This window comes from Varanus komodoensis, unplaced genomic scaffold (assembly GCF_004798865.1).
Source record: "Varanus komodoensis strain SLA01 unplaced genomic scaffold, ASM479886v1 scaffold11, whole genome shotgun sequence".
NCBI lineage: Eukaryota > Metazoa > Chordata > Lepidosauria > Squamata > Varanidae > Varanus > Varanus komodoensis.
This window is the reverse complement of record NW_025335317.1, coordinates 12,546,385-12,558,055: the sequence shown is the minus strand read 5'-3', so window position 1 is coordinate 12,558,055 and position 11,671 is coordinate 12,546,385. Positions and strand designations below refer to the sequence as shown.

Here is an 11,671-nt window from a genome sequence, read left to right as displayed (position 1 = left end):
CCCCACTACCTTAATCGCTGCCTGAGTGCAGTGTGTCATGCCATCTAAACCTGGGTGGCACAACCTGTTGGCGGGAGAAAGAACCAGTGTGGCATAGTGGTTAAGAGCATGGGACTGGGACTCGGAGGATCTGGGTTCGAGTCCCCGCTCAGCCATGGAGCCAACTGGGTGCCTTTGGGCCAGTCACAGACTCTCAGCCCAACCTACCTCACAGGGTTGTTGCTGTGGGGATAAGATGGAGGAGGAGAATGATGTAAGCTGCCTTGAGCCCTTTGTAGGAAAAAGGCAGGATATAAATCGCAATATAAATAAATAAATATACCCTCCAGTAACCCATGAGCTGTTGTAGGGTTATTGGAGGGTTATTCAAGCCACACTCCCTCCATTAGAGCAACAGGACAAGCTGCATCTGGGTGATGATTGTGGCAATCATGCCCCCCATGTGTCCATTAAGCATCACAATTGAAGTCAGCCACCATGATTTAAATAAACTACACGGGACTGCACGATAAACCATGCCCTAGCGTGCACTGTGATTGAAATAAGCCATGGTGGCTTATTTGATCATATGAACCAGTCTGGTAAGTATGAATCCTGGGTGAATAACACCCCCGACAGCAGACCAAAAAAAGAAACCCAGTTGCTGGTAAGAGTTCTCAGGGGCCTTCAGCAGGTATGCCTTCTTCTGGATTCCAAGGGCAGGACTGCCAAATTCAAACCTAGCCCACCCTTGGTACAGTGCTGTGAAAGTGCAAACAGAGAGCAAAGACTGGAGAAGCAACCAGGATGGATTGTGTGTATGTGTGTTAATGAATAGGTTCTAGGGCCTTAAAGAAGAGCAGATACCTCCCATATTAAGGTTTAACTGCCTGGCTGCAGAAGATAACCTGGAGGTAGAGACAGAGACAAGGAATGAGAGCTGATGGGGACTTTTGTCCACCCTGGAGGAGGGACCATAGCTCTGGTGGAATATACACTTCAAATGGAAAAATTCCCAAACGTGATCCCTGGCTGGAAAGGAAAACCTCTCAATAGCCAATCAGTATAAACAATCCTGAACTAGTTAGGCCAATGGTCTGATTTGCTGTAAGGTTGCTTCCCACCTTCAGGAGTAGTTTTTTTCTCCCTACAGTGCCCATCAGCCTTGGCCAGCATGGCCAATGGTGAGACATGCTGGGAATTATTGGCCAAAGCATCTAGCGCAGAGCAAGTTGCCACGCCCATTCTGTGTCCTGTGCCCAGAGCTTTGAAGAGGGGTTAAAAACAGATGGGCATCAGTGGATGACTTGCTTTTCTTTCCCATCCCTTAAACCATAGGGAAGCTTATGCCAGCCCATTACAGGGATGTTTCCTTCCTCCAGGAGAAAACCCCAATTGCAAAGCTATTTCCAAGGAATGGCGGAACCCACGTTACGTTTTGTCATTTGACAGCAGAATCAAATATGGTCCAAGTTGTTCACTTCAGCTAAGACTAAAACTAGCTGATCTTGTGTCTCCGAAATACATTGCTAGTATATTCCATTTTCTATTTCTGATGCTTGTTTCCTGCTCTTCTTCCCAGAAGCTCAAAGCAGCTTACATATGATACAGTTCTTCGGATGAACACAATCCATCTCACATGCAACTCCACTTCTCATGCATTCATTTTCATGACTTTGAGAATTTAATGTTTCATGTCATGGGGTAGGCAGTATTTTTGTGTCATGTTTTGTTCTGTCCATACGCAGAATCATGCCAGGCAAGCAGCCCTGCTGATGGCTTTGTGACACAAGTCAGCCACTTGCCTAAGCCCGCATTGCTGTTGCCAGAGCTCTGACAAAATGCCCTGGAGTTACTGTTGATGCAAATGCCTCTCTTACAGAAAGGATTTACTCCTCTGCATGTGGCAGCCAAGTATGGCAAAATTGAAGTAGCCAACCTCCTGCTTCAGAAGAACGCATCGCCTGATGCTGCTGGAAAGGTAAGAGGCAAGAGCCTTCCTGGATCTTACAGTTGTTAGCCAATAGCAGTCAATGGCGTATCTTCTGCTTATTTCTGGGCAAGAGTAATCAGTCCTGGGTTTCTAGTAAACAAGTTGTTTCTTGAAGAGAGTGGTTTCTTGAAGGTGTTTGCACTGCTTTATCCTTCCCAACCAACAAAAAATACTGGGGGCTGAGTCATCTTTCCCCACTTTGTTCCAGAAGCTGTGGAATCATAGAGTAGAACCACAGAATGCTAGACCTGGAAGGGACCAGAGGGCCATCGGGTCCACCCCTTGCTCACTGCAGGACACCAAGTTAAGCCATCCCTCTCAGATGGATGTCCAGGTGGATCTAGACTGGATCTAGATCTCTCCATTGTGAGAGAGCCCACGACCTCTCATTGGGTCCATTGGTTCACTGCTCTAGCAGTCAAGGCATCCTTCCTTATGTTCAGCCAGATCCAGCCTATCCCTGTGATGATGTGATTGCTCTCAAAAGAAAGGGGTTTGCCAGGGCATGACAACTATGTGCACATTAAATCAGAATTAGCTAGGTGAGATTTAACTTAATTATCTATGGCTCGATACACACTTTCCGGGAATGTTAAACTTCCAGACAGCTCCATTTGGGCAAGAGGGCTGTTAACTGCATGATGGAGTGCTTACCTGCCTTAAAGACTTCCTGCACAGAAATGACAAGGTTACAGAGAAGGCCAGTCCAGAACCATTCTGCTTGACATGTTCATTTCCAATGTGCAGGGAGATTTTGATGTGGGGGAACATTCAAGCATCTCCCCACCCCCACGGCATTCTAAAGTGGTTTAAGCCCAGGAAGGACTGTGACTTGATAGAACAGATGATGTCACTTTCAAATAACATGTGAATCAATACCAAAGAAATATTTATCATACTTGGTCTGTTTGGCTGGGCAGAGAGACTGGTGATGGTTCTTACTTCTTAAATTGGATGAGGTCTGCCTCTTAAACCTTAGTGAGGGAGGTCGTTCACCTGAGACTCAGAGAGTTTTGTGCTGTGTTGTGTTGTGATCACTCATCATTCTTGCTGTTCCTGTTTTACCTGTTCTGTTCTTATTGCCACTGTCATCATTTCAAACCCTTGGTTGATATCACAGAACCCTCACCGAAAGTAGTTTAACCTTCTCCAAACATGTATGTAAGCTGGTTTTCTAACAAAGCCTGTTTGTTCTGCATGTGTTTTTAGAGTGGTTTAACTCCACTGCATGTTGCGGCACATTACGATAATCAGAAAGTGGCACTTCTGCTCTTGGACCAGGGAGCTTCACCTCACGCCTCTGCAAAGGTACCAGTGCTTGCTGGGTAGGCCAGGGGCAGCTGCCCCACTGTATCCGTTCCTCCTTCCTTCCTTCCTTCCTTCCTTCCTTCCTTCCTTCCTTCCTTCCTTCTTGGCACTGGCTCCTACTTTCTCTGTTGCGGAGCATGTTCCACACTTAGCACACATGGCTAGGGAAACAAAAGGATGGGGGAGAGACTTTGGCCCCAGAAGTTTTCTCTGAAGCCTTCTGATAAGGAGAGGAAAGCTGGGGTCTTCCTTGTGTATGTAGGCCACTTGTGTTTGACCTTATAATCTTCCATTCAGCCCAACAAAGTCAGCTCACAATGCAAGTACAATGCCTATCAAGCTCTAATTAGAGAAGTAGAGATGAGAGTAAGCGAGAGAGATATAGAGATGAAGACCACAGTGCATGGTATGAAAAAAGACTAACTTTGGCCAAGAAGAGTCACTGAGGTCCTGGAACTTAGGAGAAAACTGGCAGAAGAGAACTTAAGAGATGTTGTTGTAAACAAAAACTCCATTCTCTTTGTCACAAGACCTGATACAGTCAGACTGTCACTGCCTCCTAGAAGTCTAGATAGTCTCTATGAAGTTGATGATGAGGGGAGGAGAATCTGGGGAAGATTTTTTCTGATACTGGACCTGAGGCAATTCCTTAAGGTTTTATCTCACAGCATCAGGAGGATCCTTCATGCTAATAGATAATTGATTAATTCCTTCCTTCCTGCAAGGAAGGAAGCAGAGATGAAATATCAAGGGAATGGGACAAGCCAAGGTCTGAGGACAAAACATCACCTGAACAGGCTATTTTTCTATCTGTTATCTATCCTTAATCCCTCTGTTAAGCAGGAACAAAACAGGTAAGATCCTTGCATGAATGTCCATCTCTTTCACCATCATCTAAGTGGACTCATAAGATGTTTGTGGGTTGCCTAGAGACTGAAAGATCACAGCAGAAACTGCCCTCAACACATAGCATATCAGAGCAAACCTGGAAAAAATGCAGTTAAGGATTTCCAAGCATGGTGTAACATGGGTGATCAAAGGATAAAAAAAGACCAAATCCCCAAAAAATGGTAATTAAAGGGAGGGTCTACATGAATGCTCCCTACCCCGAGTATTTACCTTTTTATATATTTGTACAGCACATTCTTCTGTCTGTTTACTCAAAAGTGTTTGATGATGCTTTCCCCTAGACAACTGGGCATAAGATTTCAGTCTTAATCTGATGAGTTAAAAAAATCTTTATCAAAAAGAGAAAAAAACATTAAAACCCCATTTAAAAGGTGATATAAGTGAAAATTCTTGCAGCAGTTTAACACCAAACTCTGTTAGGTAACCAGACAGAAAGATATCTGGACAGAAAATTCCTTTTCAGACAAAAGGCTTACCATATTTTTCGCTCTATAAGACGCACTTCCCCCCCAGGGGAAAGGTCTGTGCGTCTTATAGAGGGAATGTGTGTTTGCCCGACGCCCGGGATGCTGCTGGCCGCCTGCACCCCGTGGCACCACCTGGCCGGCACACGCTCGGCACGCCCTGCTCTGCCCCCCCGCCCCCCCGGTGCAGGTGAGAGCTGTTAATCACAGGTCGGTGTTTTCAAATGGCAACCCGTCTTTTAATGAAGCCCATGGGGAAGTGATGGGGAATGTGCCTGTGATTATCAGGAAGCTTTCCATGGATCCCTCCTCTAAAAACTAGGTGCGTCTTATGGTCAGGTGCGTCTTACAGAGTGAAAAATACAGTAAGTCTTTGTCTTTCCTGAATTTGAGTAGAAAGGGCAGAGCCAGCTGCAAAATTGGTGCCTCCCCAACATTTGTGGTCTCCCCTTCATTGGGTGAGGAGTGATGGAGGGAGACATCATTTAACCTTTGTCACCGATGAGATAGTGCTTTTAATAGAATATCAATACCATAAGCAAAGCTTCCAGTTTTATAAGCTCATAGGCTCCAGCACCCAGATTTCATTCCAGGTGATCATGGTGAGCCAATGTTAGATGCAAATTGCTGGGGTGATACAGTGGCCAGTATGTTGGGTTGGGATGTGAGAAACACATATCCAAATCCATATCCGAGTTTGAGACTGTGGGTAGCCCTGGACAAGTTCCTGGGGGCCCATCTCCCCAAAAGACAGTGGTGGGTTATTGTTGCTCAGAATCAATACCAGCCGCCCACAGTGCCCATCATATTCCCACCCAGAAGGCAAATCTGCTTTTCAGATATGGAGCAATTCAAACAATCACCAAACTGCATTTCTTTGTTCATCAGCCTCAAAACCAAATAGGCCTGAAATATATGTTCACATACCACAATACCAACGAGGATTTATATTCTTCATTTCTGACAACAGATGGTCTTATTTCAAAGATGTATTTTAAGGCTTTGTCAAGGGGATGAAAAGATGCACAACCCTTTTCGATTTCCTTCCAGTGACTGATTAAATGTGGAGTTGTCAGATCCTTTTGCATGAGCAGAGATGAAAGAGATCATGGAGGGAAATCATGGTATAAGCTGTGGGTCACGTATTATGTATGAGAAAGGAAAGGCAAGTCAAACTCATGCAGAAAGCTTGAAGCATTATCAGCAGGGCCGTGTTGTATGGGAAATATGTCTTCACTTTGCCTTGGGAGAGACACTAGGCTAATGTCCAAATCTTTAGCATGGCAGTGCAATGATATGAAATAATACTGCGACTTAAGTACTCACTTTATGGAGGGACAGGGCACTGACCTAGTTTAATGTTGAAAGAAACTAAGCTGGTGCAAAACTAAGGAGCGGAGGTGGCTCTTGCTCCCACAGCCAGCGGCTCCCTGAAACCAAAAATGATAAAATTAGAGGCTTGAAGAAGAACCAGAAATTATAGATCAGGTCTCTTGATTCCCTCATCTCTGACCAAGTTGGTTAGCAGCTGCCACTTTGGCATTTTGGTGCCTGCCAAGGGGCTTCCTAAAGCAAGATGATTTGGTAAGCAAGCTGCAGAAGAGAACCAAATGGAGCATCAAAACTGGAATTGCTAACAGCTTCTCCAACCGCCTTTGGCTGTATGTTGTGCAGTCACTAAGAGATTCTGTTTTGATAAGCAGATTATTTCCTGCTCCTATGAGACATTTGGTCTGATAAGAAAATGTTCATTGCTCATACTGAAATGGTTTCCTTTGAATGTATTCTTCTCTGCGCTCGCTCTGTCTCTCCCTCCTTCCCTCCCTCCTTCCCTCCCTCCTTTCTCTAACATTTTCTTTTCCCTTGATCCACTGGAACGATACTGCAGAAATGCTGCTGAAGAAACCATAAACCGAATAGTCTCACACCAAGCTCAGGAGCCATAAAGCAAGCAAAAAGCTTATGTCATCTCAAGCTTGTGCCTGCAAATGTTTTGGTCCTTTGGATGCCACAGTATTCTTTATTGTTGCAGTTTCTGGACAGGCGTGGGCAACCTTGGGCCCAGGGGCCAATCTGGCTCGCTGGTGGTTGCAACTGGCTATCCAGAGTTCCCACCCCTTCTCTCCATCTTGCCTTCACAACCAGTTCCAAAATGGCACTCAAAAGTGGTTCTGATGTTCAAACCTTGATATCTTCTTTGCCGCATATAGTAAAGATTTATTGTGATATGCAAATTTGCTCACTGCTCTGTGAATCTACAAGGAGTAGGGCATAACTATCTTAAACCATGGAAAATATCCAGCAGCGAAGCCTTTTAAGAGAATTTTGGCAGCCAGTATTCATAGGTCCTTTCTTTCCCTGCTTCCCAAACGGTCCATTCTCTTAAGACTCCATCCATGAGGTTAAGCCTCCCCAGGGTTTGGGACCTGCAAGGATAGGACAAGGGAAACATTTGTTAGTCCCTGATGAATTGTGGCTCCCCAGGACACAATCCACACAGCATGTGGATGTGTGTGTTTGCTCAGCTATTGTAGAGAAGGGGGAAGTGGGAGTTTCCAAAGCATTTCTGAGAGGTGGTCCTGAAGGATCTCACCCACCTTCAAGTGCTCTGCTTCGCACTCTCTAGCATGGCCAGAGTTTCCTGACTTTCAGCTTGCATCCAGGCCCATCTCTTGAGGTCAAGGTGATCTTGCTGCTGGTATCTTTGCTACCTCCATCTTTGCACAGTCAGATTTACTTCACACGGTGAGGAGGAGGAGAGAACCTGACATGTTTATCTCAGCAGATTCTTCCTTTACTTTCTTGAGCTGACTGGAATGATAAAGAAAAACTACAACGTATTTTCAAAAGCCAGCAAATGTATTTTATCTGGTTCACCAAGTAATATATTCCCATATCTCAGAAAGAAGTCTTTAGATGTTTATGAATGTCTCTTTTGCATGAGGGTTTAAGAACAATAAAGAAGGGCCTTTTCTGGCAGAAACTGCAGATTCAGAGGTGGGAAGGATCGCTTTTCCAGGCGTTGCAGAATAAGCGGATAACCCGATGTTGTTGTGTCGACAGAATGGTTACACCCCACTGCACATAGCGGCCAAGAAGAACCAGATGGACATAGCGACCACGTTGCTGGAATATGGTGCTGATGCAAATGCTGTGACCAGGCAGGGCATTGCTCCCGTCCACCTCGCGTCCCAGGAGGGCCACGTAGACATGGTGTCACTGCTTCTCACCAGAAACGCCAATGTGAATCTTAGCAACAAGGTAATTTTGCTCGCTGACGTTCCTGCAAGGACCTCTGCTGAGCTTCCTCAGGACTGCGCGTGTTCCTGGTGTGCAGTCGAGCGAACAGAATCAGGGCTGCCCTGCTGTGGAGCACACCTTGCTTTTGTCCATTGGGCGTAATGCCGGTCTAATTCCTAGCAAGCGTTTTCTCACAAAGGTGTTCCGGTAGCCTGTATTTGGGGTAGTTTGTGATTCATTACCCACTTGGAAGCCATCTGCAAGCACATTCGAGCTAGAAGGATGGGCAGAAGCTAGGCTCCCAGGGAAGCTATTGCATTTCACAATCTTATGGGGGCAAATGGGTCTGGTAGTATATATAGACTGTACACAGAAGAGAATGCTCCAGCCAAAAGCTCTGTATGTTGGAGATGGTTGCCTTCATGATACAGCAAGCCATAGACTACCAGAAGTCCAGCTGTAGGTAGGCATCTCCCTTCCCCTGCCCCTTGTTCCAGGTTCCCACATGTCCTATGCAATTTCACAGCCCAAGTGCAATGAAAAAGTTAGAGGTACCCTGTTTAATGAGCCCTGGTAGGTTTCTGGCTGGCTGCTGTTGAAGCTGAGGCAGATGGACCCTTGGCTGAACCCAGCAAAGCAATGCACTTTTTCAAGAGAGTGACAATGATGGAAACTCTACTTGGAGAGGAGATCAGTACAGGAAGAGATTCCTTCTAGGTTAGTCCTGCATCATCCTTCTTGAGTGTTGCTTCATGCATGCTCCACTAGGCAGCATTGTTGGTCAGATTGTACCAACCACCAGAGGTGGTTGAAGCCCCACTGCTGAGGGAGTTTAAGGATCGGCTAGACATGCACATGGTAGGCATGTCATGAGTGGAACCAGCTGGAGCCAGGGGTCAGACTAGATGTCCCAGGAAGTCCCTTCTGACTCACTCTGTTCCTATGTGGGCAGGTTCATTTTGCAAAAGCAGCTAAATAACTCATCTTGCTACAGACGTGTGTGTTTGATTGTTTGTTTATAGCAGGGACATTAGACTTGAACTAGCCATTTAGCTAAAAGGGAAGAGGAATGTTTGGATGTTGTGGTGCTGTTCTGAAACATTGGATGGTGTGTGTGTGTGTGTGTGTGTGTTTGCCTGCAAACACGTATATCTTTGGGTGAGGTGTGGAAATCTAACTGCTGCAGGTTTCCAGTCAAAATGTCAACACTTTGGGGCCGGGGCCAGCTGTTGTCCAAGCAAAATGCAGGTGTTCTACACATCTGGATTTCGAGCTGTCTTGGACTGGTGGCAAGTCCAGGTCAATGAACCATGTAAAGAGACGGTCAGCTGGACGTTGGTTTATGGGAGCTATTTGGGTCCGTGAGGAAGGAAGTTGCTCAAGAGCATGCTCATAAATCTGTCACAGTGTGCCGATACCTGTGCCAGCTACGTTATCAACAAAAAAGACAAAAGGTGGGGCAGGGTAGGGAAAGGGAAAAAGACGTGCATGTCCGATAATATCACTAGATACGCAGAATTTTTGCATAGTGTTGAGAAGAACATATGTGAACAATTTGAAACAGTTGAAAAGCTAAGTGGCAGTATTACTCTGGGTTGTGTGTTGCAAGAGAACCTGTGGAGTATGAACATGACTTGTGATGCTCTCGAACAGCCTCCTTCTTACCGAGTTAAACGACCAGGAAAAAATGAACAAACTTTGAGGTGTCCACGCTGGACAGAGTACAATTTATCCCATCGTTACACCACAGTGATCTTGCTTTTAAGAAATAAGGCAGTGGGACGGCTACAGTGCCTTCTGCTCATTTATTAGCGTAACATGTAACTGGACATTCAGAGAAAGCGCTGGCAAACCACAGGGATGTTTTATGCTGGCCCCTTGTGAAGTTTCAGGTAAGAGCCAACTCTTGCCGAGAATCAAAAGGCATCTATTATTTTTCCTCATTCATAAAATGGACTCTCCAAGCAGTTTGTACTTGTACTGTTAACTTGGAGTGCTGTCTCTCTTCTGCCCAAAACTCACATGTTGACCCTGGTTTGCAGAGTGGCCTGACTCCGCTTCATCTCGCTGCGCAAGAGGACCGCGTCAATGTTGCAGAGGTCCTCGTGAACCAGGGTGCGGTTGTGGATGTTCAGACCAAGGTAAGTTTGGGGCTGCGCTGCCTTTCTTAAATATAGCCGGAGAAGCAGCAGCAGCTTCATGGCAGCAAAAATCACATCCTCCCATGACAAGTTGGAAATTGCTTCTTTCTTTATGGCTTCTGCAAGGCATCTTTTGTACAAAGGAGGAACGCCTGTGTGCAGTCAGATTATGGATAGAGCTGCAGAGAATGAGCATGTTGCTTCCCACCATTTATATATTTATTTATTTATTTAGAAAATTTCTATGCCGCCCCATTCGCCGAAGCCTTGGGGTGGCACACAAAACATTAAAATATAATACATTCAAAATATAAACAAATTAACAATATAAAATAAGTTGCCCTGGCCAGATAAAATAAGCAAATAATATTAACAATTAAAGTGACGTTTAAATAAAAAGGTCTTCGCCTGGCGCCAAAAAGCAAATAACGACGGCGCCAGGCAGACCTCTCTGGGGAGCCCATTCCATAGATTGGGCGCCACCACAGAGAAAGCCCTCCTCCGAGTACCTACCCTCCTAATTTCCTTCACTGAGGGCTCCCAGAGGAGGGCCTCTCCCGCTGATCTCAGGGGGCGGCTGGGCATATATGGACGTAAGCGCTCCTTCAGGTAACCAGGACCCAAGCCGTTAAGGGCTTTATAGGTCATCACCAACACCTTGAATTGGGCCCGGACTTCAATGAGAAGCCAGTGAAGCTGACGGAGGACTGGAGTCATGTGAACATAACGTCCAGTTCCCGTCAGCAGCCTGGCAGCTCTATTTTGAACCAATTGAAGTATCCGGACCATCTTCAAGGGCAGCCTCACGTAGAGCGCGTTACAGAAGTCAAGGCAGGAAGGAAGTCACCAACGCGTGTGTCACTGTTGCCATGTGCAGTGCTTCCCATTGGAGCTAGTTCACTCTCCAGCTGCAAACCATATAGGGCTAAGCACAAATGGCCATCCCATTGACAGATAGTTTGTGTGTGGGGGGGGGGTGGAGATTTGTGTGTGGGGGGGTCTTAATTTCCCACAGTTTGTTGAGTTGGCTTACCATTTTCAGTGGGTGCTAAGCAAGCAATTTCCTTTTTCTTTCAAATAGTTTAATGTGTTGGCACCATTCTGCACTCCCTCGATCCCAAGAACATAAGTTAAGGCGGAAAGGATGCCACTGCCAATGCTAGAGAGAGGACCATAGCTACCAGCTCTGTGTGCCAGCCTCGCACACATTTGGACTGCAGCACCCAGAATTCCCAGTCAATAGCTCTGCTGGGTGGGAATTCTGGGAGTTGTGGTCCACATGCCTCTGCAGGTTGCCAGGTCGGGGGAGGCTGCTGTGTGCAAAAGGGCCCAGATTCAGTTCTCAGCATCTACAGACAAGCTTAGAAAATAGTCTTGCCTGAAACCCATGAAGGAATGCATTTGCCTGTCCATGACGATAATACCAGACTAGGAGGAGGAATGGTCTGACTCAGCATTAGGTGCTTCCTCTGTTCTTATAAGCCCTCCATCCACCCCAATCAACGGAGTTTTGCCTCCCTGCGCCAAACTGAAATTGGATGCAGCTCTAGCGTTGTCTTTGTGAAGGCTGTTGACGTGTTGGAACAGGCGGAGGACTTCTTGAATGGGGATCCCAATTTCCTAGGAGAGAACTGGGT

General features: G+C 46.1%; 1 protein-coding gene across 3 annotated transcripts in view; it reads left to right on the top strand.

The window, feature by feature from the left end:
- ANK3 (ankyrin 3) overlaps positions 1-11,671 on the top strand; it is a 254,973-nt gene that overhangs the window by 141,147 nt on the left and 102,155 nt on the right. For 2 of the 3 annotated variants that reach the window (XM_044420389.1, XM_044420390.1), the window contains exons 15-17: positions 1,862-1,960; positions 7,717-7,914; positions 9,936-10,034. In XM_044420389.1, the coding sequence (XP_044276324.1) occupies positions 1,862-1,960; positions 7,717-7,914; positions 9,936-10,034 (396 nt within the window). Of the gene's footprint in view, positions 1-1,861; positions 1,961-3,181; positions 3,281-7,716; positions 7,915-9,935; positions 10,035-11,671 lie in introns of all 3 variants that reach the window. The other variant, XM_044420391.1, reaches the window with a different exon arrangement.